Below are 27,773 nucleotides of genomic sequence, written 5' to 3' on the forward strand. Positions count from 1 at the left end.
GGTCTTGATCTTGGAGGTCTTTTCCGGCCTAAATGATTCTGTGATTGGGGGATCTGGGATCAAAAAGAGGAATCAAGGAGGTGGGATTGGAGGCTGGAGTCAGGCGCTGAAATTAGGGAGCTGAAAGTAGTGGCTGGAATGTGGGGCTGGGATTGGGGGTGTTGGATTAGGGCTAAAATTGAGCATCTGAAATCAGGGTGATGGAGTCAGGAGAACTAAGGTCAAGGACTAAAACTGGGGGCCCCACAGCAACGGGCTGCCCACCCCCTCTCCCCCATGCCACCCCTTCTGTCCCCATATCATGCTCCCAGGACAAGCTCTCCACATGCCTTTATTGCAGCAGGAACCGCGGGTACCCACACCTCCACCCACAGCACCCACCCAGGACCATGCAGGGCGCACCCAGCAGCCAAGCCCCCCATCCCATGCCCCCTGTCCCCAGCTGTGCTGGAGGGGGACGAGCAGCAGCAGGTGACGCTCCCCAACGCCCCTTCCATGGCAGCATCTCAGCTTCAGGGGCTGGAGCACTGAGCGTCTCCCTGGTGGGTGTCCTGGTCAGGTGAGGGTCCCCACGGCCCCCAGCTCACAGCCACTGCAGGGAGAAGCCCTGGCTGAGGCTCATGCCAAGGTCACTCACGGTGAGAACCTGTGGAGGGAGAGGAGACATTTTGCCATACAACCTTGACGGAGGGGAAGCGGAGAATGCTTTCCTCTAAACCCTGGCATGGCAGGAGAGCTGCACAGTCTTCATCTCCCTCTTTGGTCACACTGTGACCCTGGAGGAGGAGAGGTGGAGACCCTCAGGATGGGGACCCCCACCTAGTAAAGGGCACTCTGAAATGAGGCCATACCTGGTTGTCCAGGTAGGAAAAGGGCTTCTCCTGGCCATTCAAGAGGACCTTGCTGGGTGGCCTCTGCACGCCAAAGATGCTCAGTGTGCCAATGGTGACCTTGGTGGCCTCGGTGCTGGCATGGAGGACGGTGGAGGTGAAGATGTTCTGTAGGAGTGGACAGCATGAGCTCAAGGTGATTAGGTAACATGGGAACCCCCCCAGTCCTGCCCTCCCCACCACATCCCACCTGTGTGACATTGAACACCACGTAGGAGTAGTTGCCCTTCTCAAAGGTGTCCAGGCTCTCGCCATCATCCCAGAAAAGGTCACCCCAGGCAGTGGCATGTGAGGATAAGGCCACGATGAGACGCAGTGGATTCTCCCGGGTCACCTCTGTGGTGGTTCCTGGTTTCTGGGGTTCAAACACATGGGTTCTGTAGTGCCACAACCACTGGGGACGGGGGTCCAGGAGTTGAGGTGCTGGGGGACACACACGCTGTGGATAGCACCCAGGGAGGTGCTGGGTGGGCACTCACCTGGGTGGGCAGGATGGAACCTTCCTGGATGTGCAGGTTGAGGTGCTCCAGAGGGGCCGACATCTTCAACATCTCCCCACTGCTGTTCACCGAGGAGCCCTGGGCAGGTGGCAAGAGACATGGGTGTGAGAGATCAGGGCTCAGGCATCTCCAACCCTCCCTCCATTAGGGCTCACCGGGCTCAGCCAGGGCTTCCCACCCACAGCCCCCAGAGGGTCAAGCAGGGATCACCCGGCCCCCAGCCAAATGCCGTGATGCTCCTCACCGTGTAGAAGTCGTACCACGTGCCTTGGGGGACGTAACCTGTGACTGAGTCCACCCCAGGCTCCAGCACTGGTGTTACCAGCAGGCTCCGGCCCCACAGGAACTGCCTGTCCAGCTCCCACGTGGCCACATCCCAAGGGAACCTGCGGCGGGACGGAGACGCCGCTCGATCGGCGCTTCTCCGCGATTCAGCCCAAGCATCTCCCCAGCTCCCGGTGGGGATGGCCTTACTCAAAGAACAAGGGCCGGGCGACGGTGTCCCCTTGCAGGTGGGCACGGTGGAAAAGGGTGTAGAGGAAGGGCAGGAGGGAATAGCGGGTCAGCAGCACGTCCTTCATGGCTGTCCTGGCTGCGGGGCTGAACGCTGTTGGGTCCTGGGCCTGGGGGAGATGCGGGCAGTCAGCACCTGTGTCACCTCCAATCCCTCCATCCCTTCATCCCACATCCCATATCCTGCGTATCACATCCCGCATCCCACCCCTGGGATGCCTCCCACTGGGCACACTGCCCTCCACCTTCTCGTTCTGGGTGTTGTGGTTGCGAGCGAAGGGGTAGAAGGCACCGAGCTGCATCCAGCGGGTGCACAGCTCCTCCGAGGTGCTGCCCGAGAAGCCGCAGATGTCTGCCCCGACCAGTGGGATGCCAAAGAGGCTGAAGCTCAGCAGCCCTGAGGGCAGGGACAGTCGACAGGGCACGGTTTTGGAGACATCTCCAAAGAAGCAGAAGGCTCTAGGAGTGCTGGTAGGGGCTCTGTGCCACCCACCTGGAATGGAGTAACACATGTCCTTCCACTGGCTCCGGTTGTCACCCAGCCAGTGCCCTGAGTACCGGCCCTGGCTGGGGAAGGTGGAGCGGGAGATGAGGAAGGGGCGCTTCCCCCGGATCTTGACCAAGGCGCTGGAAAACAACAGGAGAGCTGGGAGCAGAAGGTAAGAGCAGCCCACCAGGCGTTTGCCCTATCCCACAACAGCTGAGGGAAAATTCCAGCCCCCTGGCAGAGGAGTGGACAGTCAGTCCGAACAGTACAGCAAAGGGTTCCAGCAGGACCAGCCTCATTCACCTATTCCTCCCAGAGCAGTGTCAGCTCCCCTCTTCTCCCGGGTTATTCCCATGCCAGAGGCTGTGAGCAGTCAGAGCTCTCCCCTTCTCAGATCACACTCCAATCCCCATCCTTTTCTTACTCAGCTGTGAGAAGGATTTTGTCCCAGCCCATCCCCAGGCTGTCAGAAAGCGGGATGCTCAGGTACCTTGCTGTGGCTTTGGCTTCCATCAGCCCATAGAGGTTGTGGAGGTTGTAGTGCACCGAGACTTTCTGCTTTGCCGAGGCACACACCGTCTTTGCAGAGAGGGAATCCCCCAGCACGGCTGCCAGGAGGGAGAGCCCAGTTGGACCCGGTGGTGGTGGGGTGCAGGGGCTATGGACTCCCCACACTTGCTGGCTCTGGGTCAGCCCTCCCACAGCCAGCTGTCACTGCCAACCCAGTGCCAAAAGCTCACACAGATGGCCCCACACTGCATCCTGACACGGCCCTAACAAGTGTGCATGGCTTAGACATGGATACTGGCACAGGAAGGTAGGGGTGGAGACATTCTGGGTGTAAAAGAGACACAGTGTCTCTTAGAAATGGTGTTCCTCCACCACACTCAGTTGGCAGCGATCTCAAAGTGCACAGTACCTACCAGCACAGCCTTGCATCTCATCTCCCTCCTTACCTGGAGTGTAGGGTGGGCTGTCAAACTCTCCTGGGGGGCAGCCATCTTCAGAGCCATCCATGAAGTTGGATGGCTCATTCATGTCCTAAGCAGAGAAAATAGTGTAGCAATTTCAGGTGTTTTTTTGGGATAAGGGGTAAACCCAGAAAAGCTGCATTTGAGGGAGAGTCCTGCCTGGACCCACACCAGACACGAGCTGAGCTGCTGGCAGGGAGAAACCCAAGGGCAAGGAAGGACTTACGATCCAGAGGCCATCAAAGGGCACGTGGGCATGGAAGTGCTGCAGGTTCTCCAGCCACCACTGGTGTGTGTCTGGGTTGGAGAAGTCAGCGAAGGCAGTGAAGCCAGGCCATACCTGTGGGGACAGTACAAAGCCACGGGTTCAGCAAGCAGGTGATTTGTGAGGAGCCACCATGGGGAACAGGGTACCACAGCAAGCCAGGGATTTCTATGGGGGTGAAACAGCGAGACAGAAGATAAACCCAGTCAATGCTTCGAGTTCCTGGGTGCTACACACACACAGCATCCCTCCTACCTCCATGGTACCGGGAGTACCAGGTGCTGAGGAGTCCCCACAGTCCGTGGGCAGTGGCAGCTGATGGAACAGCTGCTCTGCCCCCACTTGCACAAGGCCTGATACCACCTCACCCAGAACATGTCAGGGAAAAGCCATGATTTCTCTGTGCCTTGCCTCATTCCAAGAATTTTAGTAAATTCATTCTCCCGCACGTTTTTTGGCTACATCAAAAGCCCCCTCCTTGGAGATGTGAGAGACAGCAGGTGGGAGAAAACAGCCAGAGGGGTCAAAGTGGGAGGGAACAGCTGCAGAGCAGGTCTGGAGGCACACTATCCACCACAGACAACCTCCCCTCACCCCAGAAACAGGAAGGGAGGGAGATCAGATGACCAGCCTCAGGCAGCACTGCTGACTCTGTTAAGCTCATATGACTCCCACAGGCTCCTCTGCTGAGCAGGGGCTGGTGAAGACACCAGGAGGTGACACATGAGGAAGACAAGGGCTGAGCCAGGCTCTGGCAATTATCCCTGAGAAGTCCCTTGGCCACTTGGCTTTCCCTCTGCTGTGATGAAATCCCAACCCTGGTATTGCACAACCCACTGGGCTGGGATTTCCCCCTGGAGGTCCTCACCTGCCCGATGAGTGGCTGCCCTTGGGTGGTGTTGAGGAACAAACCCCGTCTCAAGCCTTCATCAAAGGGCCAGTAGGAGCCACGAGGGCTGGTGCTGCTGATGCCAGGATCCTGGGGATGGAGCAGAGGGTTAGTGCCATTCCAGGCAGAACACGGCTCCTTCCCCTGGCCAGACCAGTGTGATTCACAGAAGAGGACCCAGACAGGGTCAGCCAGAGCCCACACACGGCGGCTGTTTCCCCCCAAGGGGAAGAGAAACTTGCTTCAACACTTCCAGGCATGTTTTCTGAAATGCCACTTCTGCAAGTACCCAGGACCCGTTGTGGTGCTTTGGGAAGGGGGGACAAATACAAGAAATCTTGCTCTTATGCAAGAATTATCAGGTCATGGACAGGCCTGGGTTACTACAGAGTGTTCAATGAGGAGGAAATTGAACTTTCCCCTTCAAGGACCTGCTGGTCCCCACTGCCTCCGGCAAGCAGAACCCATGGCCTCACTCCTTGCAAAGGGAACTAAGGACATTACAGCCAAGTCACAAGATCCCAGAACTTGTGGGGATGTGAAGACACCTGAGCTGTGCCCCCACATGTTAAACCACCTGACCCACAGTTCCTCCATTCCTTCTCTCACAGGGGTCAGGGCCATCCTTGTACCAGCAGAAAGACAGGAGCACAGCACAAGAACCTGGCCGTGTCTCCAGGGTTCCGGCATTAGGGGGATTTCCAGTCACAGTTTACAGCTGCCTGACCAGCACTGGGAACTGGCCTCCTACAAAAATCCCCAGGGCCAGGAATGACCAGCTGGGACCAGGAGCGTCCATTACGCCCTTGTCTGACATCCCTGCAGCAAAGACAGCACACTGAGAGAGGAGGGGGAGTACCAAGATCATAACGTAGCGCTGCCCGTGTTTGTGGAGGTCTTCCACCAGGGAGGGGAGGGAGGCAAACTTCTGGGAATCCAAGGTGAAGTCCCGGTACCCATCCATGTAATCGATGTCATTCCACTGCGCATCCTGCGGGGAAGAGGCTCAGGAATGGCTGATGGAGACTGGACCCCCTGCCCCACAGGCCTGGGGGGTTACCTGGGGGATCTGGTAGTTCCTCATGGCTCTCACGGTCTGCCACGTCTCGTTGCTGGATCCGTAGCCCCAGCGGCACAGGTGGAAGCCAAGAGCCCAGATGGGTGGCATGGCTGGGAAACCTGCAGTGGGGCAGTGGGAGCACGGATGGGGTTTCCCAAGGTGACAGCAGCATCTCAAAAGGACGGGAAGGTAAGGGGTGAGGGACGATAAAAGGTGATCACTGACCACAATGTGCTGGAAGGGCTGGGGACGGGACGGCTGGGGGATGCTGATCCCTCCCCAGCTGAGAGAACTGGGGATGGTGGTGAAACGGGGGTGAGGCAGGGATGTGGGCATGAAGAAGGTGCCTGCAGATAGCTGTGTTGGGGTGCGGGCACTTACCTATCACCTGCTGGTACTGTTGGATGACCATGTTGGGATCGGGCCCCAGGAAGATGTAAAAATCCAGCACCCCTCCAATGGTCCTCCAGGTCAGGCCTGGAGCAGGCTGCAGAGCCACCTCTTTGAGAGGGAAGGTACAAAGGGAAAGAGAAGAGAAAAAGGTAGTGACAACTGAGGAGCAACCCCCAGACCTTAGCCCGTGTGATGGGGCCCAGGCAGCACCACAGGCAATGCTCAGGGGAATAGAGAAATCCCTGCCTTGAACTCAGCAGATGCTAAATGGATGTCTGGAAGCTTAAATCAGCACAGGCCAGAGAGATCATGGGTTTATGCTATCTTGAAAATCTGCTCTTTAAGCTCAAATCTGTGCCAGCTTCCACTGCTGGACCAAGACTAAGCACTTAAGTGCAGTGCTTTCCTTCGTGTCCTCCCCTGAAATCCCCTCCTAAGTGAATCCAGAGCTACTTGCACAAGCCAGGCCTTTCCTGGCAAGGGCTCTTCACATGGAGGAGCCTTTGCACCTCAGCTCAGGTGGCTGCATCTCACAGGAGCTCCTCCTCAGCAGCATGACAGCAACAGAGCTGAGCACAGCTGGAACTGCAGGAGCCCCGGTGCGAACAGCATCATCCCAGCTGGCTGCAAGAGGCAGCTGCCGGGAGGGACGGGTGGTTCTGACAGGGCAGGGGCCCGCAGGAGCCGCTGTGTTATCAGCTGGCACACACGGGCAGATGCCACGGCCGCAGCTGGCGCAGCACAGCTGGGAAGAGCGTGCCAGCAGATGGCATCCCCGGCCGTGCCCCAGCCGTGCCCCGCTGTTGGGCCTGGGGGCAAGGGCATTTCGGTGGAGGGGGAATGGGGATGGACCTGCACACAAGGGACCTGCCTTCCTGGTGGCAGCTCGGCAGCTGGGCGTGTGGTTAAACTGCTCGGCGGTTGCTAAAGAGCCTCGCCGTAGCCAGGAAACAGATGGCTGCGCTCAATAACGGAGCCATCAAACCACATCTTTCACTTTTATGGCTTCCTCTCACCCCAGGTTCCCAAACTGGCCACTCCAGTAGCTCCCATCTGTCCCGGTCTGCCAGGTCCTCCACCACGGACAAGCTGGCCTGGGGTCCCCTGGACACCTACCCATGGCGTTGCTGTTGAGTAGGAAAACACCGTGAGCATTTCCACCCTCCTCCATCAGCAGGTAGAAGGGGTGGGCGCCGTACAGGTTGAACGATTCCTGCAAGGAGAGGTGCACAGTAAGACAGCAAAGAGGGCAAAGCAGGAGAGCCCCATGTCACTGAAGGGGAATAAATGACCCTGAGGTACATATGCTGCCACCACCTAACCAGGCATCTGTCACCCCTCTGGAGCATAAGGCAAGGAATGAGGATAGGTTTGGAGCATAAGGCCATGGGAGGCTGCTTCTTCCTCCAGCTCAGGGGCTGCTACTGAGCTGGGCTGGGTGAGGGGGAAACCTCCTGCCTCACCACAACACATTGCACGAGGAGCAGGGTGGAGCGGAAACACCCAGTGCCCTTGGAGTGCCAAGAGCATTTTGCAATTGCTCTGAAATCCTCCCTGGCACATACCTGCTCATCAGCCTCAACCACCCCCAGCCTCTCCCAGTGCTGCTGCCCACCCCTGCCATCCTTTCCCAGGGTTTGTCCAAAGCACAGGAAAGCGGCGCTCCTGCCCTCACCCCCTGCACCCCTAAGGGGAGAGGGTAGATGTACCGTGGGAGAGACGTCACGGGCCCACAGTGTGAGGGTGTTCCAGTCCAGGCTGTGCAGGAGGCTGCCACGGTGCTCCCCCAGCCCATAGAGGAACTTGGATGGGAGTGATGTGGATATCTGGAGAAACTGGTCAGCAAAGATCAAGGGGGCCACGGTGGTGTTTAGCCTGCCAGGGTGACACCAAGAAAGAGAGAGGGTCAAGAGAGGCTTCTGGGATCATTAGGATCCATTTGCCCAGCAATAACTGATCTCTTCAATCTCAAAGCATCTCAAGGGGCTGTCTAGCAGCACATCTCACCCTGCATCCAGCCCCAACACCTTGGCCCAGGAGCAAATTCAGGTCTGCCTGGACACAAGGCATACCCCAAGCCAGCCTGACCCAGTGCAGCACAGCATTCCCTTTGACAGCAGAAGTTTCCACCTTGTTATTATTAACCACTGAGGTGATAGGGCCATGGGGTTTCTCAGCCTGCTGTCATTGATAGGCAGCTCCCAAGTACAGGATGGACCACAGCCACCAGCAGATGGGAAGGAGGAGGAAAGGAAGGGATCCCAAAACATCCTGACAAGACATGGTCCAGCTGTTGGTGTTCACTGCCAGCTTAGTGTGGGCAAAGCTGTGGAGATGTACAGCAAAGTCAACCGCAGTCCTTTTCCACAAAAAGCCTGGAGCTGGGGGTGTCCCCATACCTTGGACAGCTAGGGAAACGCAAAAGCAGGGAGAGGGCAAAGCCAATGCCAACCATTCTTTGGCATTTTTCCTGAGCCACCAGATCATTTTTTGGTGATGTGCTGGGACCTACACAGTATTTGGACCCCAGTCCAATGTTTGGACCCTGGGAGGAATCAGAGATTTGGAAAGTTTTTGGAGAGATGCTGATCCCACACAGCTCTGCCACAGTCAGAGCAAGCACTTGTCCAGTTGCTGGGGCCAGGAAGCCACCTGCTGCCACATTCCCACATGAGAACTGCTCAAAAGATGCAAGACAAGGAGTAATAATTGGCTGGAGACTTCACAGCATGGGTTTTCCTAATGAAAAAGCTCTAGGAAACATGCTGGAGCCTTCCTAGGGTGGGATAAGCTTCCCTCCACCTGCCGCAGTGTGAGCATGAGGTGGGTTCTTACAGCACTGTCCCTGTTGCCTTGCGCTGCAGCAGCACCCCAAAGGGGTCCCAGGAGAAGTTCAGACTGTAGATGGGGTTTTCTGCTCTCTTCATCACCCGGGGAACATCAAGGGGAACTTCATAGCGTGGGTTGGCTGCATCTGTTATCTGCAAAAGGGAGAAAAAGCGCTTCAAAGACCAGCAATGCAAGAGGGCAAAGGGCTGGAGATGCTCACTGGCCCCACACAGTCATGCCTGGAGCACAGCAGATTCCAGACTTGGGCCAAGCAAGGGACGGTCACCTATGGGATGGCAGGCACCAGGGTCAGGAGCACAGTCACAGGCTCTTGAGGGCAGCCAGCAGGAAGCTCACCTTGATGTGCAGCCGCGTGTCCGTCTCAAACTCCACATCCAGCCTCAGCTTCTCGATGTCCCGGGGGTAATAGGCCTTCTCTCTTCGCACCAGCAACCCCGCCATGCCCAGCGCTGTCTGGTTGAGGCTCTCCAGGGTGTAGCTGGGGAAGTCAGGGGGATAGAAGCACCAGGGCACCCCCTGCTTGCCCTCTGCCGGCGGGGGACTCTGGATGAAGCAGCACCCTCGGCTTTCACAGAGCTCCTGGGTCACCACCACGCGCCGCTCTGGGTAGCAGTCAAAGCGATGGCTCTCAGGTACCAGGAGACACTTGGGGGGTGGCGTGGGTCCGAGCCAGCCCCCCGATACCTGCCGCAGCACCCAGACAGTGATGGTGCTCAGCAGAACAGCGGCCACCAGCAGCCCGCTGCCCACCCACCACGGGGCCAGCTTCCCGTGGCCGGAGGGCATCGGGGCAGCCCCTTCCTCTTCCACCTGGCATGCTGCTGGCTGTGTTGTTGTCAGCTTCTGGTATGACTTCATTGTCCTGGTGCTGGATGGAAGGAGAGATGGTGGCAGGTGTGATGGAGACAGAGAGGGAGAGCTTGCCCAGGCCTCAAGGACAGTTTCCCCCGCTCCTGGTGCCTGTGGTTTGGGCAGAGCCTGCCCACCTGGGCACCCTGCAGCATCACATCTGCACCGTCAGTCAAGATGCACCTGGCGAACTCAGCAAAGGAAGGCTCTGCCCAGGCCAGGTGGGCCTGACCCTGCTAAGTGTGGGGAGACACTGACCCCTGACTGTCCACCAGTCCTAAGGGACAAAGCACCGTCTGGTTTTGGAAGGTGGCAGAGGTGCCCCTCAAGGGGTTTTTCCCAGGTCTGAATTAACGGGCTGCAGTGTTTCTGGAAGGTGCGAGCAAAACCGAGCCTGCTCTTCCTGTGGGAACAGAGCTGTGATGCTGAGAGCTGCAGCTCCGAGGTGTGGAGCATTCTCTGCTCCGAGCATTCTTCTGCTCTGAGCATCCTTTGTCATCACCGTCCAAAGCCCTGACTAAGAGGTTTTAGACCCGAGAAGGGCTGGGCAAGGGACGGCTGGGAATATGGCATTATCCTTGCTTTCCACTGATAAAAGCTGATTCCGACAACCTCTCAGGCAAACACCCCCCGCATTCTAAGCCAAGGAGACCCCCATGCTCCTGTTAAGTTTGCAGGGAGCAATCTCAGCATCTTAAAAAACAGACACAACTTTCTTGTCTCCGTCTCCTCACTCTCACTCGGACCCTGCTCCCTGCAAAGGCTCACAAAACGGCTCCATCCCCCACAAACAGGTTTATTCCCCGGCAGCGCTCCCCCAGCTCGGGCCACCACCACGGCTCAACCCGCCGGGGCCCGGCCGCGAACCTCCCCGAGCGGCAGCGCCTCCGCCTTACGCAACCTCCCGCCGCTTCCCCAGGCGCGGGGGGCTCCGGAACCGCGGGCACCTCGGCACACGCACCCGGGCCTTTGTGCCCGGCCCGCCCGCAGCGGTGGCACTGCGGGGCGGGACACACGCAACCGGGGCGTCCCCGGGCGGGCACGGGGGGCCGAGCACCCCGGGAGCTCCCGCCCGCCTGCGGGCCCCGCTCCGGCCGTGCCGGCGCTTACATACACGTGTCTCCTCTTGACATTGTGGCTGCGGGCGGCGGGCGGGCAGCGGGCAGCGGGTAGCGGGCGGGCAGCGGGCAGCGGGCGGGCAGCGCTCCCGGCTCTGCAGCTCCGCCGGTTCCGCCGTAAACACCCGACGAGCCGCTCGGCCGGCTCCTACCGCGCCTCTCTAGTAGCGGCGCATCCCCGCACGCCCCACCTCCGCTCGCTCCTCCGCGTTGTGTGCCTTTTTCTTTTTTTTCTTTCTTTTTCTTTTTTTTTTAATTTTAGTTTTAGTTTTAATATTCGCGTCTACGCGCGGTGCTGTTTAAGAGTGGAGAGTATGGGGAGATCAGCGGGTTTTTTTAGGTTTCTCCCCAGCCGGTGCAGGCAGGGTGTCAAAATCCAGAGAACGAACGCTTCCGTGCCCCCCTGCAGGGTGAGAGCCCTTTATCCCTGCTCAGTGGAATCGTGATGCTGGGTGTGTTTTGAGCACACAGCAGGTGGGCCAGAGTCACAAACCCCACACACGCCAGAACACCGCCCTTTTGCCATCCAAGTTCCACCAGAGGTCCTGTCTCCCATGCACTCCTCTTCATCTGCTCAACAAGTGTGCGTACTGCACAGGCTTTCCAGCTTTTCAAGGGACTGGAGAGCTGCTCCTTGTTTACTGTTGAAGGCCACCGCAGTCTAAAGTTCAGCAGTGAATGAAAACAGACCTTTGGAGCAGAGGTACTTTCCCCAGGGAATGAAAACGAGAAGTAACCGGTTGCGAACAGGGCGATTCACCCAGAAACAGAATTTCAGGTGACACAGCCGCTCCCCTCCTGCCAAATGTGATCTGTCAGACCCCATGTTGTTGCAAAAACAAGGGGAAATACCTCAATTCTGGTGAGTCCCGTGTGTGGGGCTGTCACACCATAGGGGTCAGGGTGCTGTGTTTAGCAGCTCATGTAACTGCACAAGGAAAGTGCAAAGATTGTGTTGAGGATCCAGCCCTGGGCAGGATTTGGCCCTGCTGCAATGCTCAGGGGGCTGCAGGACAGGCAGTGCTGGGCACAGGCTGGTCCACAGCTAGTGGAGGAGGGCAAGGCTGGTCAGTGGCCACCTCAAGGAGCCCAGGGAACAAGAGAGTCCTCCCAAGAGCTTTGAGATGCCAGGACATGTTTCCCCACCATCTTTTGCCCTGCAACAAGGGCAAGTGCTGGTGCTGCACCTGGGTCAGGGTATCAATCCAGACTGGATGAACGGATCAAGAGCAGCTCTTCCAAGGACTTGGGGGTGCTGGTGGATGAGAGGCTGGATACGAGCCAACGAAGCACTTGCAACCTAGGAAGCCAGCAGTGTCCTGGGCTGCACGAAAAGCAGAATGGCCAGGAGGTCGAAGGAAGTGATTCTACTCCTCTGCTCTGCTCTGATGAGTCCCCACCTGCAGTGCTGTGTCTAGCTCTGGGGTCTTCACCACAGGAAGGACATGGAGCTGCTGGAGCAAGTCCAGAGAAGGCCACCAAATGGATTAGAGGGATGAAACACCTCTCCTATGAGGAAAGGAGGAGAGAATTTGGATTGCTCAGCCTGGACAAGAGAAAGCTTCAGGGAGATCTTATTGTTGTCTTTCCCTGTCTGAAGGAAGCCTAAAAGAAATCTTAAGAGGTACTTCTGACCAGGGCATATGGTGACAGGACAAGGGGTTAATGGCTTTAAACTGACAAAGAGCAGATTTAGATTAGATGTCAGGAGGAAATCTTTTCCATGAGGGTGGCGAGGCACTTGCACAGGTTGCACAGAGAAGTTGTGAATTCCACATCCCTGGAGGTGTTCGACGCCAGTTTAGATGGGGTTTGGAACATCCTCGTCTAGCACAAGGTGTGCCTGCCCATCGCAGGAGGGTTTAAACGGCATGAGCTTTCAGGTCCCTCCCTAACCAACCATTCTGATTCTACAAAACGCACCCGTGTATGAGCGTGCAAAACCCCCGGCCCACGCTGCGCCCCCTCCGCCGGGACTGATCCGGGCGGTATGGAGCTGCGGGAGAGGGGCGAGCCCCGCAGCGGGGCGGGGGCACGGGGCGTGGTGTAGAGGAGACGCGGACGGGGATGAAGGGGACATAAAAGAGGAACGAGGACCAGAGTGAGGATGAGGATGAAAGACGGCTGAGGATCAGGATGAGCATCCTCATGAGAACAAGGATCGGGACGAGGACCAAGGCGGGGAGGGGGGGGTGCGACTACGTGCCGGCAGCGGCGCCCCGCCCGTCCCGCGCCCTTCCCCATGAATGAACGGCGCGGGCGGTCCCGGGCGGTGACGCGGCGGGCGGGCGGGCCGGGCGGTGACGCGCGCGGTGACGCGCCATGCCGGAAGCGGCGGGGGCGCTGGTTGGTCGGCGGCGCGGCGGGGGGGAGGCGGCCGCCCCGCGCTTGTTGTTGTCCGCGGGACTCGCTGGCAGGGAGGGAGGAGGGAGCCGCGCAGCGCCCCCGCCGCCGCCCCCGCGCCCCCGCCGCCCCCGCAGCCGCCCCCGCCACGGGGCGCTCCCGCCGGCACGCAGGTGAGGGGCCGCCCGGGCGCGGCGCGGAGGGGGCGGGCGGGGGGGGGTCGGTGGGGGTGGGTCGGAGCCGGGAAGAGGGGGGTGGCCGCGCGTTGCCGTTCGATGGCGGGGGAAGGGGCGGCTCGGCCCGGGTCCGGCTCGGGTGCCGCTCGGTCCGGTCGGGTCCGGTCGGGCGCGGGCGGGCGGGCGGGCGGGGCGGCGGAGGTAAAAGTGCTGAGTCACCACCGCGCCGGGCACGTGGTGCCGCCGCCCCTCGCACCGGGCCGGGCCGGGCCGGGCCGGGCGCGCACGTGGGGCCCGGCGGGGGGCGAGGGGCGGGCGGCGCTCCCCGAGCCCCCCCCATTCCCGCTCCCCCACGGCGGGGCCGCCGCCGCCCGCCTCCGCCGAGCGGCCCCCGAAGCCCCCGGGGGGCGGAGGCGCGACGGCCCCGCCGTCGCATCTTCCCTGTCACCTCGCACCAGCGCGGAGCCGGCACCGCTCGACCCCCGTGGGACGGGGCTGGCGGCACGCCCGCACTCTCGGGGACACGGGGCTGGAGGTCCCCTGGGTGTTTGCCGGGTGATGCTTTCCCCGTCTCTTGTTGTTATTTTTCTTCCCCCCGAGGATGAGCGCGCTGCCTGCCTCTGCCTTTGAATGGCTCTTAAAATACATGTGAGGAAACCTGTTGTGACGCCGCGCGCTCCGCCGACTAAAAATAGCAGCTTTTGTAGTACGGAGGGAACCGGGGCGCAGCCGGGGCCGGGCAGCGTGGCCGCGGCGGTGGCCGGGCGTGGTGGAGGCTTCGTGATCCGCTGTCCGCCCCGGGTTATCGGGCAGCAGCAGCCGCCGCCGGGAAATGCCAGGCGGGCGCGTCGCTGCCCGTCGGATGGGCTGGGGGTCAGGGCTGCGGCGGGTGGGGGGCTTATCTCTGCTGAGCACAGCTGCTGGTTGGGTCGAAAGAGAGAGAAGTGCGTGGTGTGTTGGGGCCGGTCCCGGAGCCTGTGGGGAGGGAGGGAGGGAGGGATGCGTGTGCAGGGGGCCGCCCTGGAAACGGGGTGCTCTGGGGCCGCCCGGGGATGGCGGTGGGAGGAAAGGGGACGGTGACATTCCGGGAGCGGGCACTGCCGCGTGACTGTCTGGTGGGTGCGGGACGCTTCGGGGATTCAATCAGAAGTGAGGAGGTGGGTGGGGGGAACCTCTTCAGCCTCCCAGTGACGGCAGCGGCATAAGGTGGGGAAACATCCAGGCCACGAGCGACGGGAACTGAGATCTCCAAACTCTCACAGTGTGTCAGGGTCTGTTTCCTTCCTCCTCCTCTTCCTCGGGCTGAGAGCCCGCTCCCCTCCCTCGTGGGTTCCTCCGCGGAGGATTTATTTTACAGATTCTGCTGAAAGCAGGCCATGAGGTCTCAAATTAGGAACGAGCCCCCTTTGGGCAAAGTTGTTACAGAAAAGGGAAAGGCCTCCATTTTCGCTTTCACCTGGCCGCCCCCTCCTTTGCCAGCGTGCCTAAAGCTGAGCTGGGAGTGCGGGAGGTGGAGGAAGCCAGTGAGAGCGAAGTGTTTCCCTGAAAAGCTGCACGCCTTTTTTTTTTTTTTTTTTTTTTTTTTTTTTTTTTTTCTTGCACTTTCAGTTTTTGTAAGCCCCGTGGCGGACGCAGCCCCGCGCCCCATCCCAGCGCGGCGTGCCGTGGCTGCTGTCGGGGTTTTAGCAGCGGATGAGTTTACCTGGTGCTTTTTTTTTCCTCACTGATGAAAGGAGCGTGCGTCCCTCCGCCTTTTCCCCCCTGTCCTTCCGTGTGTGTCCGCGGTGCTGCCTGCGGAGAACCCTTCCTCAAGCCTTGCTCGTGCAGTCACTTCCTCGGGGTGACGGACGCCGCGGCCGCCCAATGGCAGCGCGGCCCCGGCGGTAACTCCGCTCCCGCCCGGCCGGGCTGCCGGACCCGGGGCTGGCGGCGAGCAGCGCCGGGCCGCTTGCCGCAAGGTTGGGCACACGGTGACTCTCGCCGTCAGGACACCCTGCCCGCTTCTGCCGGCTCTGAGCTTGACAGGGCTTTGAGCCCTGTGAAATGTTCCCGGCTGTATTACGCCAGGTTCTTGCCTTGCTTCACAGCTGTTATTGAACCAGAGGCAGAAATTCATTGGCTTTTTTTTTTTTTTTTTTTTTTTTTTTTTTTTTAATTTTTTCTGCTTGCCTGTCAAGGACGGTGTGCTTTGTCATGTTTTATGTCATTTCTGCGCCGTCGCCCGTCTCAGCAATCTGTTGCGGCATGGAGTTCAGTACTGCTGTGTGCCTCCTGAAAGGGAAAAATACAGATCAGCTTGATACCCTCTGATTTCCATCAGCATTGGAAGATGATTAATGGCATGGAATGTGCTGCAGGACTTGGTATTGAAAATCTCTAGCTGTGTGAGATGTTTGGGAAGCGAAGAAAGGACAGCTGGGTGCGCTGGCCCCTGCGGCAGTCGGGGTTTGTGGGATAAGCTCGCTCGCTGATCATTTTTGTAAACATCCAGCTGTGAAATACTTGAGCGGTGCTAGCACTTTCAATTATCAGGAAGTTTCAGGCTCAGCACCCTGTAGAGATGAACAGGCAGTTTCCACTTCTGTCTCAGCTATTGTTTGAGGCTATCTTCAAACTTGGGCAGAGAGTCTTCCAAGCATGAAGCAAGCCCAAACGAATCAGTGCTCTGTGACCATCAGCACAAGGGCTGGGGAAAGGCAGTAATGGGAGCAATTACCCTGGCACCGCACTCCCGCGTGGAGGGACAGGCTGCTTAGTGGCTCCCACTGCTTTGCAATATTGCAAGATGCCAAACAGAGATGCCACCGTGTTGCATTATTAGCAGTTAGTGAAGATCTCTGGCTTGATGGCTGGCACTTGGGGTCAGGAGCAGCAAAGTTAGGAATCCCGATCCCAGTTCTGCCCCAAGGTCTGGCTGTGCGTCCCAGCAAGTTATTTGTTGCTTGGTGGCTCAGCTTGTCCTGCTTGGGAGCTGCGTCTCTGGGCTGGTGATGCTGAGGTGTAATTCCAGTATATCTCTGTCACCGCGTTTTACAAGCACGTGATGGAAAAAGTGCTGTAAGCTTGTCAGTACCAGGGCTGGCTGTCGCATACCTTTCCCCTTCAGCCTCCTCCTCCTCCATGAAGTTTCAGAGGTGACACTCAGGCGTACCAGCCTGGTGCTCCATATCCCTGCTCCCTAACCACAGGCTCTCTGCAGCTTCTGACTAGGTTGTTTACCAAACCACTGAAGACTGTCTGATCCGTGTCCAGGCTTCCCCAGAGAGCGCCTCCGAGAGCTGTGTCCTGGCAGCTCTCAAATGTGCTCTGAAGGTTCCTGAATCTCCTCTTTGCTGCTGGATGCTGGTTCCGATCCATAAGGGAAATGGAAAGCTGGCCAGCTGGGCGAGGGCTGCGTGGAGCTCCTCTAGAACAGTAAACAGTGACTCACCCCCTCCTTGTGTCTTCTCTCTCTTCATGTCAAATATATTGCCTCGCATATGCTTCTCTACTCTCTGATTCACACCACCAGCCCGTCCCTCCCCGCTCTCATTACAAATGAGTGACAAGTGTCAGTCTGCCTTACAGGATGTGTGAAGGTTGTCAGAGCAGGAGAATGGCTTTTTGAATGATGGGGAGAGGGATGGTGCTCTGCCTACCGTGCTGCAATGTGCTGGAAATCCGTGTCGTGCCTCCGAGCGGCAGAGGAACGGCTATGAGGATTTAAGCATCTGTAGTCGCCTTCACCTGTCAGCTCAGATGTTACCCGTGGTAGGCACATCCGTTTGGCTAGCGCTCTGGAGCCGGGAACAACTTGCGGATAAAGGAGAAATTTAAACAGCTGCCTAAGAATTAAATGGCCACGTTTGGGAGTGAGTAGACAGCCCTGCATAGCTGTCGGTGCCGAGTGGAGACGTGATGGCAGAGATCCCCGCTTGAACCTTGCGCTGTTTTTCTGCCCTCGGGAAGTCGTCGCTGGCCTGGCGGAAGGTGAGGGCTGCATGTTTTCAGTCTGCTGTACCTGTGTGAGGATGGAAGCTAAACACCAGCAGAGCTGTCTGCCAGGCACTCGTGTTGTGGCCGGGGTTGTCTTTCAGTGTAGGAAGAGTTTTAAAATTCAAGTTCATCTGCAGTTGTCGGGTGTCGGCAGCGATTTTATAGTAATTCCTTAATGTGTAATGTGCTTGGAAAGCCCTGTAGCGTGGAAAGTCTGAAATCTCACTCTGGCATGTTTTCTTTCTTAATTGCAAGCCTGGTGTGGAAAGCTCTGTCCTACCTCTGTCTGAGTCAGGGTTTTCTGCTGCCTTTCCCTTTCAAAGCGAAGGAACTGGGATCTCTAGATGCTCTGAGCTGAGACTGTCAGGCTTAGGATGTCAGCTGGAGACTTCCAGGTTTTTGGGAGGATGCTGCAGGATGCACAGGAGCTGTCTGAGAGAGGGAGAGGGCGTTGGCAAGGCTGTCAATGGGTAACTTTATTGCAGAATTACAAGGGCTCTTTATGTAACCCACAGTCAAAACACTTGCTGTAAATATGAGTGTGGAGCTGCTCTGGAAAAGCTTTTTCTCCTCACAGTTGGTGTAATACTACTTGCTGCTTTATTGATGTGGCGTTCGAAGTGTGTCGTACTGCTTACAGAGCAGGGATGTAGCGCGGTCCTCGTTCCAAAAAGCTGAGCTCCTAATTTTAGATGTGATGCAGCAAATGCAATTAAGGAAAGAAGGGCAGGAGTAGGGTAAAGACTAAAAGGGTTCTAATAATCAAATCGCAGGCAGGGTCCCAGAAGACCCCCGTGCAGCATGTTTAGGGAACGCTGCTGGGTATGACTTGTTCGCAGAGTGGTTTATGATTTCATTGCGGGGTTTTGCTGTGTGAGTTTGGGAGAAGACGTGCTGATTTTTTAGTGTCTTCCTGCTGGTAGCTGAATAGTCCCAAATATTCCTGATGGGGAAGGATTTGGTAGATGAGGAGATGAGGCCCAAGGCCCTGGAGGACTGCTGGTGAGGATTGCAAGTGTTGTTGTATCGGTTTCGAGCGGAGCCCGGACCACACCTGTGCCTTCACCTAGTGCAGAGATAAGACTCTCGCTGGCACTCATATCTGAGTGTGAGACTTGAGCCTGTTTGAGTGTTTCTACTTGCTCTGTGCAATCTTGCCCTTTGGGTCAGACCAGCCCACGGTCTCCCGCCCTTGTTTTAAGAGGGTCTGGCATCACAATTCCTGATGGTGCTTTGAGCCCTCCCCACTAATCTGTGTCAGCAGCAGCTCTGGCCCATGGCCCCATGCGCAGTAGGGTGGATCCCAGCCTATCTCTGAGGGATGCTGGCCCATCCAGGGTGCTTTGGTGTTTGAGGGGAGACAGGTGTGCGGCAGAAGGCGCTGAGCCGAGCGCCTGTGCTGTCCGCTGAGGAATGTGCAGGGTAGAGAGCTGTTGCTTCGCTGACATGGAGCAACAGGTGACCAGAGGGGTTTCATCACTCAGAGCTGGAGCACTGCTCAGGGTGGCAGGTGAGCCCTCACGCTGACCCCCACTGGAGGCACCCTCGGCTCTCGTTTTCCACGATACTTTTACATTTCTTTCCATCTCCGCGCGGCCAAGCGGCCGCGTTCAGTTTTTCCATCGGCTGGCGCATAAAACGCTTTGAAGACGCGCCGGGTGAGGATCAAAAGGCTTTTTGTGCACTTTGGTGGGTGTGACGGGGCTGTCGTTGGCCTCCCCCTCCTTTCTGCCTTTCCTTTTCCGGCGCTCGCAGCGCGGCGAGCGGCCAGCGCGCCCCTTCCCTTGTAGGGATGGGGGCGGCGAGGGAGGGGGGGATGCCGCCGAGGGAAGGAAGAGTTTCTGATGCTGTGGGAATGCGAGCGCTCAAACTCTGTAAACAGCTGGTGACTCACTGCATAACTATGGCACCAACTGCCTGCGGCCCGGCTGCGCCTCTGCAGGGAGGGGGCTGCCGGCCCTTTCCTCTACGCACTGGCAGCGCCTCTGCGCTCCTGCACTCCGAGACCTGCTGGCCGAGACAAGGAGCTCTTTCCTTCCCCCCCAGCTGCCAGTGCCTACGTCTGCGCCTCCGGCCGGGAGGTAGGGGTGGGCAGCAAGCGCCTGGTGCGGAGGGGAAGCGGTGGACGGTGAAAGGGCAGCGCTGGGGTCTCCTGTGCTCGCAGGAGATCGGGCTCCGAAGAGCGCGCAGGCAGAGGTCGGGCACGTCCCCATCTGTCCAAGGCAGCTGAGCGAGGCTGGGACTTGCCCCCCTGCCCTGCCCACTCTTGCTGTCCTGGCAGGACAAGGGGCTGTGGCTGGAGGTGTGCCCGGGGTGGGGCTCAGTGCTGGAGGGAGAGCAGGGAAGGACTCGGTGATGCTCTAGAAAATGCAGCGCACACCAGTTGCTGTAAGTGGTCCATTCATCACGGAGCATCTTGGCTTGTGTGCTGTGCGGCTGTCCTTGTCCCTCCTCCAGACATGGAGAGCTGTGCTGTCTCGGGCTTAAAAATAGAGGAGGCGCCTAAATACACTCCCTAATATCTAGGATAGTATCTTGCAGCTCTGCAATTACGGGATTATTTTTTTTTCCCCCCCCTCCTGCTCTTCATCTTGATTTTTATGTAAGTCGTGTGATGATGAGGTGCCTTGGCTGATAAAATTCAAGTGACAGCAGCACGGGCTGAGCCAGCACCTTCACCCACCCCGCTCCCAGCTGGTCCCCACGCCCCACCTTCGCACCCCCCCAAATCCCGCCACCCCTGTTTGCAGATATGAATGAGTTTGTTTACTCTCCGACGACCTCGTGATGTCTTTGCACAGACATGACCTGAAGTCATTATTGCTTTTGGGCTTCTCTGTTTCCATGGTGACTGTCTCCGGGTTGGCTACTTTCCCAAGGTCACCATGGCAACTATCAGAAGGGAATCATGCTTGGGATGCTTTGGCTGGATTTTTCATGAATGATTAGGATGTGTGACACGATGCAGACGTGGAAATGGGGAGGGTTTGGGCTGGGCTGGAGAAGGTGGGGGGAGAGAGAGGACTCCCGCCAGACAGGCAGCGCTCTGCGGTGCCGCGGGTGCGCAGCCCTCGAAGCCGCCCTGTGTCGGGGGCACCGGCGCCTCGCCCCCTCCCCGCCGGGGAGCCGTAGCAGAGGCTGTGATGGTGGCACGGCTGCCGGCGCCTCTCCCGGGGTAGGTACCGTCGCACCGTCGTCGCCGCGGGGCGAAGGGCTTGGGTGGAGGCGCGGGCAGGTGGATTTTCTGCGAGGCGCTGGTCAGAGGGGTGCAGTCGCTGGCTAAGGTGAGAGTGAAGGGCAGTGTCGCGGCAGGGGACGGGGCTGGCTGTCGATGGACGTGCCTCCACGTCGCTAGAAACATCAAGCAGGTTTGCTCTCGCGGTCTGGGGCTGGAGGATTGGGAAGCAACAGTCTTGGTGTGTTGGGAGAGGTGAACTCCTTCCTGGCTTTGTTGTCGGGGGCTTTTGTTTCTGTTGTTTGGGTTTTCTGGTAGCGTCTCCTTTGGGTGGGGACAGCGCTGGAAGCAGGTTACAAACCAGGCAGCTTCTCTCTGGGTTGCTGGCTCAATTTCGAGCCGGGCTAATAATCATCAAAATGAGAACGAAGGGAGTTGTTGTCTTGTGGCTTTTCAGTGCCTTTTATGAGCAGAGGTAACTCTTAATTGAGTCCCTAATAGGCCATTTGGAGCGTCTGGGATGCCTCCAGAGGGAGGTGAGCCGGTGACAGGGCCTTGGAGGCCACGCTCCATTCTCCCCTTGGGAAGGGGTGGCACATGGCAAGGTGATGCGTGGTGCTTAGTGTGACTCTTGTTTACAGATGAATGTGGGTGTCCTTCTTTCCTCCCTGCCCTGTCTTCTCTGCTGGATCTTAGCGTGGTTAACAGCAAAATACGAGGTCTTGGTGTTAAAAAGCAATGCACTTGTCAACACAAATTTCTCTTTCTCTTATCTGAATAGGGTAAATGATATCTGAATCCATCCCAGTACTTCAAACAACCATGTGCCTGTTTCTTTTAATGGTGGTTGGTTTGGGGAAGGCTGGGTATCTTCTTCCTGCCCTCGTCTCCGAGATTAACCTGGAAACCTTGTTTTTTTTTTTCCAGTTGCAATTTCTGAGCAGTTTTGTCCGGAAGACTGTGCTCAGGTTATGACGACTAATCCCAAACCGAACAAGGCATTAAAGGTAGGGAAGAAGCTGAGTGGGTGGTGCTGGGTGGCTGGGGAGGCTGTCGCAGAGCTGTGCGATGTTGGTCGTACGTGACAGTTCTTTTTCATTCCGAGAGACTCTTAGAAATGGGTGCCGATACAATTTCCCACTGTCTACAGGAAAAGTTAGGGTAGAAGAATGCTGGCATTACCCAGAAAGAGGCCTGAAGTCTCTGGGGTGGCATGGAGGCTGGCATATCCCGGCAGCTATCCAAGAGACTTCTGACGATAGCAGGTATTGGCAGCATCCTGAAACCAGTGCTCCCAGTCTTGGCAATGAATTTTACTGTCAGGACTGGGAGGCACTGGGGAAGGGATGTGTTCAGCTGGTGTCTCCCAGACCCACGAGACAGTAAATGCCTTGGAAATACCAAGGTGATGGTGGTCTGTGCCTGGGCTGTTCATGCATTGTTGAAATTTCTTTCTAATGTTTTGGCTCTTCATTCCATACATCCTGCAGTCTCTGAAAAGACAAAAGGATTGTGCCTTAAAAGTTCTGTGTTCAGTCATATTGAGGGTCTTTTTCATCGTAAAAAATTCTGTGATTCTGAAAATAATGGTGGTGGCAAATACGCTTGAGGAAAGGGCAAGGCCTTGGTGGTTTTCTCATGTACCTTCAGTTGCTGTGCCCCAGCAAAACGAAATCAGGCTGTCCTTGAAGCCAAGCATGGTTGGTTTTGTTCACTACTGAAATGAGCAATCTTCAACAAAAAACCACAAAATGCTCAATTAAGCCCTGCACAGAAGCAGCTATTCTGCTTTTGAGATGGTGCACTGGTGTCCCAGCATAATGCTGGGAAAAGGTGTCGTCTTTAGCATTCATTAGGAATTCCAGGTCCTGACAAAGGACTTCACAAAAAAAAAAAAAAGGCTTCAGCCGACTTTACATTTATTCCCTTGAAAATCTTGCTGTTGTGTTCACATTGGGTATGTAAAGATAACTGCTTTCCCTGACCTAAGAAGGGGGACCCAAACCCAGACAGCTCAAGCGCTGAGATCTCTGCCATGCTTAACCCAGGTGTTTTAGTGGAGCTTGTGCCCTCCACAGCACATCTGGGGTGTCTTCCAGGTAGGGATATCACATTGCTGAGGGGTGGCCTTTTCTCCTTCTGCTGCCCAGAGCATCCGCTCGCGTCGGGTTGCTGCTACCCCTGTGCTGTTGGTATTTGCAGGTAAAGGAGGAGTCAGGAGAGAATGCCCCAGTGCTGAGTGATGATGAACTCGTGTCAATGTCCGTACGGGAGCTGAACCAGCACCTGAGGGGTCTCACCAAAGAGGAGGTCATCCGTCTGAAGCAGCGGAGGCGCACGCTGAAGAACCGGGGCTACGCTGCCAGCTGCCGCATCAAGCGTGTGACTCAGAAAGAGGAGCTCGAGAGGCAGCGGGTCGAGCTGCAGCAAGAGGTGGAGAAGCTGGCCAGAGAAAACAGCAGCATGAAGCTAGAGCTGGATGCCTTGCGCTCCAAGTACGAAGCACTCCAGACCTTTGCTCGTACTGTGGCGCGAGGGCCTATTACCCCGACCAAAGTCGCCACCACCAGTGTCATCACCATCGTGAAATCAGCCGAAATCTCATCCAGTTCTGTGCCGTTTTCAGCAGCCTCCTAGTGCCCTCGGTGGGGGGAACTAGCAGCCTTTCAGAGGGGAGGGGATAAGGCTCTTATGCATTGTTCCGGAGTCCTTGGTCACGTCAAGAATTGGCATTTTAAGAAGTCTCTTCCAAAAGTGCAAAAAAACGCAGAAGAAAATAAAAAAAAAAAAAAGAAAAGAGAAAAACAAACAAACCCAAAGGGTTCCTACAAAGAGAACTTAACTGGCTGCTTCTGTCTGGACTCAGTGGCTCCATCAACCTCTCGTGTCCAGGATCTGAGCTCTGTATGCAGTACAAATTGCAAGATCTGCTTCCTCCTTCCCTCTGCCTCCACAAACCCCTCTCAGCTGTGGGCAGCTTTCCAGCTGGGAGAAGATACCTGAGGAGCCTCCGGAGTCTTCGTGAATGATGCTCAAGAGCCAGGAAACATACGGACCGTAGAAATCATCGTGTGAGATGAATGTATGGGAAAAAGAGTTTCCTTTAATGGCCTCCTACTCCTTGTAAGAAGGGTCTCCCCTACCTTCCTCACTTCCATTTGATATTATGAGGGCAGGAATATCGGCTTTTTGGGGTTGATTTCAGCCTGCTAAGATTGGTGGGAGTGGGAGGATGATGGAGATAAATGCTTGGGTCTGACCACACCCATTCAGAATAACCTTTTGTTTTCAACTCATGCTGTTAAAATATGGAAAAATACATATTTTACATATTTTAATATGCCCCTTACCTGTGTGGCCTGTAAAAAAACTACATTGCAGCCTCCTTTATTCCAAGCCCAAGTTTCCTGATAGCTCCTTCCCAAAGGTGTGCCTGTGAATTGGGTATATTTATGCAGTTTGTTTCTTCCAAATGATCCGCAGTCTTGAAGAAGCAGCTTTTTTTTCCTGGGTTACCTGAAGCTGAAGGGAGGGAGGCACAGTAAATGCTGTGAGGAGCAGTGTGATGGGGAGGAGAAGGGGAGACGAGGAGGAAAAATGCTGCACGTATTAGTGGCGGAGGCAGAATTGGCTGTGAGAGAAGATGGGACAGTTCTGCTGGGATCAGCACTACGAGAAGGGGTTTGTGCAGAGTATTTCGGAAGGATGTTTTTAAAGCACTGAAGTGTAACTGGAGGGCAATAGCATTCAGCCAAGAGGAGAGAAGTTTAGAGTCTCCTCTTTGACAAAAGCATTGGTATGTTAGCAATGAGCATCCTTAGCTGGAGAGCTGCGCTCACCAGTCTGTGGCGATCAGAAAAGGGCTATGGGGAGGTCAGATGCGAGCTTGGAAGAGTCTGTCCCTCTCCATAGCACATCAGATGCTGAATTTGGGATCCAAAGAGTACAGTGAACAACCCTCAGTGTTCAGACAACCTGTGTGAATGTGACCCTGAAACTTGATGCTTTCTCTTGCAAGTGGGTGAGTTATCCTGAGAGGCGCACGGAGGGCAGGATGGAAAATCAACGTGCGTGTAGGGGACAGAGGAGTTGGGATTGAGAAGTCGTTCGTTTGGCTCTGAGCAGTGGTTTGGGAGAGGGATTTCTGGCTTGGCAGTGGGCAGGATTTGGGAAGCTGAAAGGAGAGATTCTGCTGTCGCGCAGCAGTGATGAAAACGATGAATGTTTCCAGGTCACTGTAAAAAAAAAAAAAATAGCTATGTTGGTGTTTGTGTGTTTTGTTGTCGTTTTTTTTTCTTCTTGAAGTAGGAAAGAAAAGGGACTGTGTGTTTTGTAGGGCAGGTCAGAGACTTGTGGAATGGACGATGCCTGTTGTCATGCAGGTGAGAAGAGAATGAGATTGCTGAGGTTTAAGATGAGGAGAAGAGCTCGGAGAATTTGGGCTCTAGAACAGAAAACAAAGGTCACGGAGAACTCATAAGTGGTTTGGACTGAAAGAGAATAATCAAGTGCTACCGTTGTTGGAAAGAGGACAGTGAACTGGCATCTGACACCCAGTATAATTTGTTGTTTGAGGCTTTATCTTGCCTTGAATGGCAGTAAGTTGGTAGAAATTTAGTGAAGCCCTACTTGTCTTTGGAAGAAGTTGTTAGCTTGCTTTTTCTTTTTTTTCACCTTGTCATCGGAGTCTCTGGATTTCCCAGGAGGATCCTTTGTGAAATAGGTTAATGAAAAGAGAAACCTCAGACTTGGTTCTCATTCAGTCCCCAACATCGACATCCGTGACCTTACTGAGCCAGAAAGGGTGTCAGTGAAATGCTTCCTGAAGGCTCGTTCCCCTGCCAGATCCACGTGTTTTGGAGGGGAGCAGGGAGTTTCCTTCAAGTCATTTTCCAACACGTAGAGTTTGGATGACGCTTAGTGTTACCTCATTTCTCCTCCATTCCCTCCCTATCTCCAAACAGGCAGATCGATGTCCTGTGTATCAGTACCAGTTATTGACTCCCACAGCAGAAGCTGAGGAAGAGAAAGATGTTACGGTCATTTCCTGGTCCTCTCATGTTCTCCAGCTCACAGACATTGGACACTTTCCCAGACCTTACAGGTGCCTCCGAAAACAGGCAAAATGGAGACTCCCGGCACTGTTGGGGCTTTAAATGAAAACTTTAATGAAAAAGGCCAGTTGACTTGAAAATGCCCAAATGCTTCCAGTCTTTAAAACAGCTCCAGAGCTCCGTAACATTCCTGGCTAGATAGGAACACCCTCTGGCTGCCCTTGACACCCCTCCGGGGAAATCAGACCTGTCTCACTGAAGGGGACGGAGGTCGAACTTTGTTCCTGGGGTCTTCTTGCTGTTGGAATGAGTTGAGAAACATATCTTCATGTGGCACTTCCCTTGTGGCCAAGTATTTCTTTTTTTTCCAGTTCTTGGAAGGGTGCCAAAGGCTTGTCCAAGTGATTGCTAGTTTAGTGCTGGTAGGCACTTAAATCTCTGGTCACTCGATAAAGAACAAGAGGCCTGGGTGTTGTTAAAGCTGTTGATACCATAGCCATGGTAGGTAATCCATATTGGATATCCATAAGGACCACGTGGAAATATTTAAAGAGAGAGAAATATATATATAAATATATAATTATATACATTTTATCGTACAGATTTTTCGTAAAAAAGAAAAAAAAAATAATTTTTTTTCCAAGTTTGATACTGTAAATCTTTATTAAAAGAAATTGCCAGTCCAGGGCTCCCTGGGTGGTGACCTGGAGGGGAATGAAATGTCCTGGCTAAACTTCCACAGAGGGATCAGAATTGCAAGGTAACGTGGAGGGAGGAATGACCCGAAAGCTGTTGATGGCGTTGGAGACGCAGCTCCTCCACCCTCCTCCCTGGAGGGCCCTCCAGCTTGGGGTTGTCACGTTGCATTCCTCTGGGGTTCGGTTTGTTTCTGTTGTGTTTTATTTTCCTTTTGTTTTGTTTGGGTTTTTTTTTTTTTGGTTTTTTTTTCTCTCCGTCCTGCACTTGCCAGCCTGACACCCAGGGCGAGCGTGGCGTGGGGAGCTGGTGGCGTGGGACACGTCCCCGCAGCCGCGCCTCTCTCTGCAGTACTTCGGATGCCGGGGCTCCCTTCTCTGCCCCTCTTAGATTGTCCCCCCGACCCCGCTGAGGAGGAGCGGGGGCTCTCATTTTTGGGTGCTGGGATCCTCTCCCCTGGGCCTGGCCTTTCTTTGGTTGCTCCGTTCGCAGCGTGAACCGAGGGCTGGGCGGGAGGCACGAGAGGAGGAAAGCGTCGCGCAGGGACCGGGAAGGGACACCTCTGTTCTCACAGACAACGTTTGCTGTGCTCTCTGGCGGGAGTGGGGAACCTTTCCCTCCAGGGCAGCTCCAGATCCCTTTGAAATGAGGCAGCATCTCTGCTCCTGCCGGGAGGAGACCACAAAGTGCAGAGAGCTGGGTGCCACGGCAGCTCTGGCACGGCGGGGAGGGACGAGGCGCTGGCACTGGGCCGGGGCAGAGGAGAACTGTGCCACGGGAGAGCTCAGACCCGGGGAGGGAGGAGAAGGTGGCATTTTTTTTTTTTTTTCTCTCTCGAATCATTTAAACTTCATTGTCATGATTGTTTTTATTTAAGAAGAAAAAAAAAAAAAAAGGAAAAAAAAAGGGGGGGGGGGAAAGGAAAAAAAAAAAAAAAAGAAACAAAACAAAACCGAAAAACTTTTGTAATGTGGATTTGTTTTCCTTCGTCTGTATTTCAGTCTGCTGGGGTGTTTCTGTAGATGGTGGATACTTGCTTTCATTTTTTTAATGATAGAAGTCTTCTGTTTTAAGTTGTTTTTTATCACCAGCTCATTCTATCCTCTGTGGTTACTCAGTAATTTCATTTCAATATTTATTTTTGTGCTGCTTTTTTATTATAAAATAAATTATTGATATACCAAGCAATGTGGATTCCTGTTTGTAAGGCGAATAGCCCTGTGTATGTGTCCATTACTTCTCTTGACAGCCACAACGTAATTTATTGCTGTAAATTTAGCTGCAGTGACTGGTTTTTTTGTACCTTTCCAATAAAGCATTTTCTGGTTTCAGACTTGCCCTGGTCTATGGTCAGCGTTTTGGAGCCTGAATTGATCTTCAGTGGAGCGTTTTCCTCGGGTTTTCTTGCTGCCTGTCCCCAGTGCAGCACCCGGCCGGCTGTGGTGCTGCGGTGAGCGATGTTTTTTGCAGGCAGGCTGGGCTAAGGCGAGCGGGATGGCAGCTTGGGCTTTGGCAATCATCTGACCCGGCCTCCTGGAGCCCATCTCAGCCTTGCTGTGGTGCTTTCTT

The 27,773-nt window shown here is 55.7% G+C and overlaps 2 protein-coding genes across 6 annotated transcripts; one reads left to right on the forward strand and one right to left on the reverse strand.

Annotated features, from left to right (window-relative positions):
• Positions 1-314: 314 nt before the first annotated feature.
• LOC120759797 (lysosomal alpha-glucosidase-like) lies at positions 315-10,866 on the reverse strand. The gene is made up of 20 exons (XM_040079416.2): positions 10,782-10,866; positions 9,155-9,686; positions 8,804-8,949; positions 7,678-7,843; positions 7,085-7,181; positions 5,957-6,076; positions 5,576-5,694; positions 5,375-5,506; positions 4,495-4,605; positions 3,588-3,701; positions 3,347-3,431; positions 2,881-2,998; positions 2,397-2,530; positions 2,149-2,300; positions 1,865-2,013; positions 1,635-1,776; positions 1,370-1,468; positions 1,081-1,245; positions 852-998; positions 315-646 (listed from the first exon to the last, which is right to left on the reverse strand). The coding sequence occupies exons 2-20, from the start codon at positions 9,674-9,676 to the stop codon at positions 584-586; spliced, it is 2,781 nt and encodes a 926-aa protein (XP_039935350.1). The 5' UTR covers positions 9,677-9,686; positions 10,782-10,866; the 3' UTR covers positions 315-583.
• Positions 10,867-13,155: 2,289 nt separating this feature from the next.
• Positions 13,156-27,678, forward strand: MAFK (MAF bZIP transcription factor K). Of its 5 annotated transcripts, none has more exons than XR_009208345.1 (4): positions 16,194-17,273; positions 21,382-21,461; positions 22,657-23,577; positions 27,537-27,678. XR_009208345.1 is itself a non-coding variant. In XM_040079421.1 (3 exons), the coding sequence occupies exons 2-3, from the start codon at positions 21,426-21,428 to the stop codon at positions 23,089-23,091; spliced, it is 471 nt and encodes a 156-aa protein (XP_039935355.1). In that variant the 5' UTR covers positions 13,156-13,301; positions 21,382-21,425; the 3' UTR covers positions 23,092-27,535. The 5 variants fall into 5 exon arrangements, 3 of the variants coding, with proteins under 3 accessions (XP_039935355.1, XP_039935358.1, XP_039935357.1); XR_009208346.1 differs by having other exon boundaries at positions 22,657-23,536; positions 27,537-27,660; XM_040079421.1 differs by lacking the exons at positions 16,194-17,273; positions 27,537-27,678 and adding an exon at positions 13,156-13,301 and having other exon boundaries at positions 22,657-27,535.
• Positions 27,679-27,773: the final 95 nt, after the last annotated feature.

Source organism: Hirundo rustica, chromosome 15, assembly GCF_015227805.2.
Source record: "Hirundo rustica isolate bHirRus1 chromosome 15, bHirRus1.pri.v3, whole genome shotgun sequence".
Classification (NCBI taxonomy): domain Eukaryota; kingdom Metazoa; phylum Chordata; class Aves; order Passeriformes; family Hirundinidae; genus Hirundo; species Hirundo rustica.

Excerpts from the sequence above, each read along its gene's own strand:
- LOC120759797 (XM_040079416.2), bottom strand. The coding sequence starts at position 9,676 with ATGAAGTCATACCAGAAGCTGACAACAACACAGCCAGCAGCATGCCAG. Across the intron at positions 5,507-5,575 it reads GGAACTACCAGATCCCCCAG|GATGCGCAGTGGAATGACAT; the intron begins GTAACCCCCCAG and ends TCTTCCCCGCAG. Across the intron at positions 4,606-5,374 it reads AGCGCTACGTTATGATCTTG|GATCCTGGCATCAGCAGCAC; the intron begins GTACTCCCCCTC and ends CTCCATCCCCAG.
- MAFK (XM_040079421.1), top strand. The coding sequence starts at position 21,426 with ATGACGACTAATCCCAAACCGAACAAGGCATTAAAG. Across the intron at positions 21,462-22,656 it reads AACCGAACAAGGCATTAAAG|GTAAAGGAGGAGTCAGGAGA; the intron begins GTAGGGAAGAAG and ends TGGTATTTGCAG.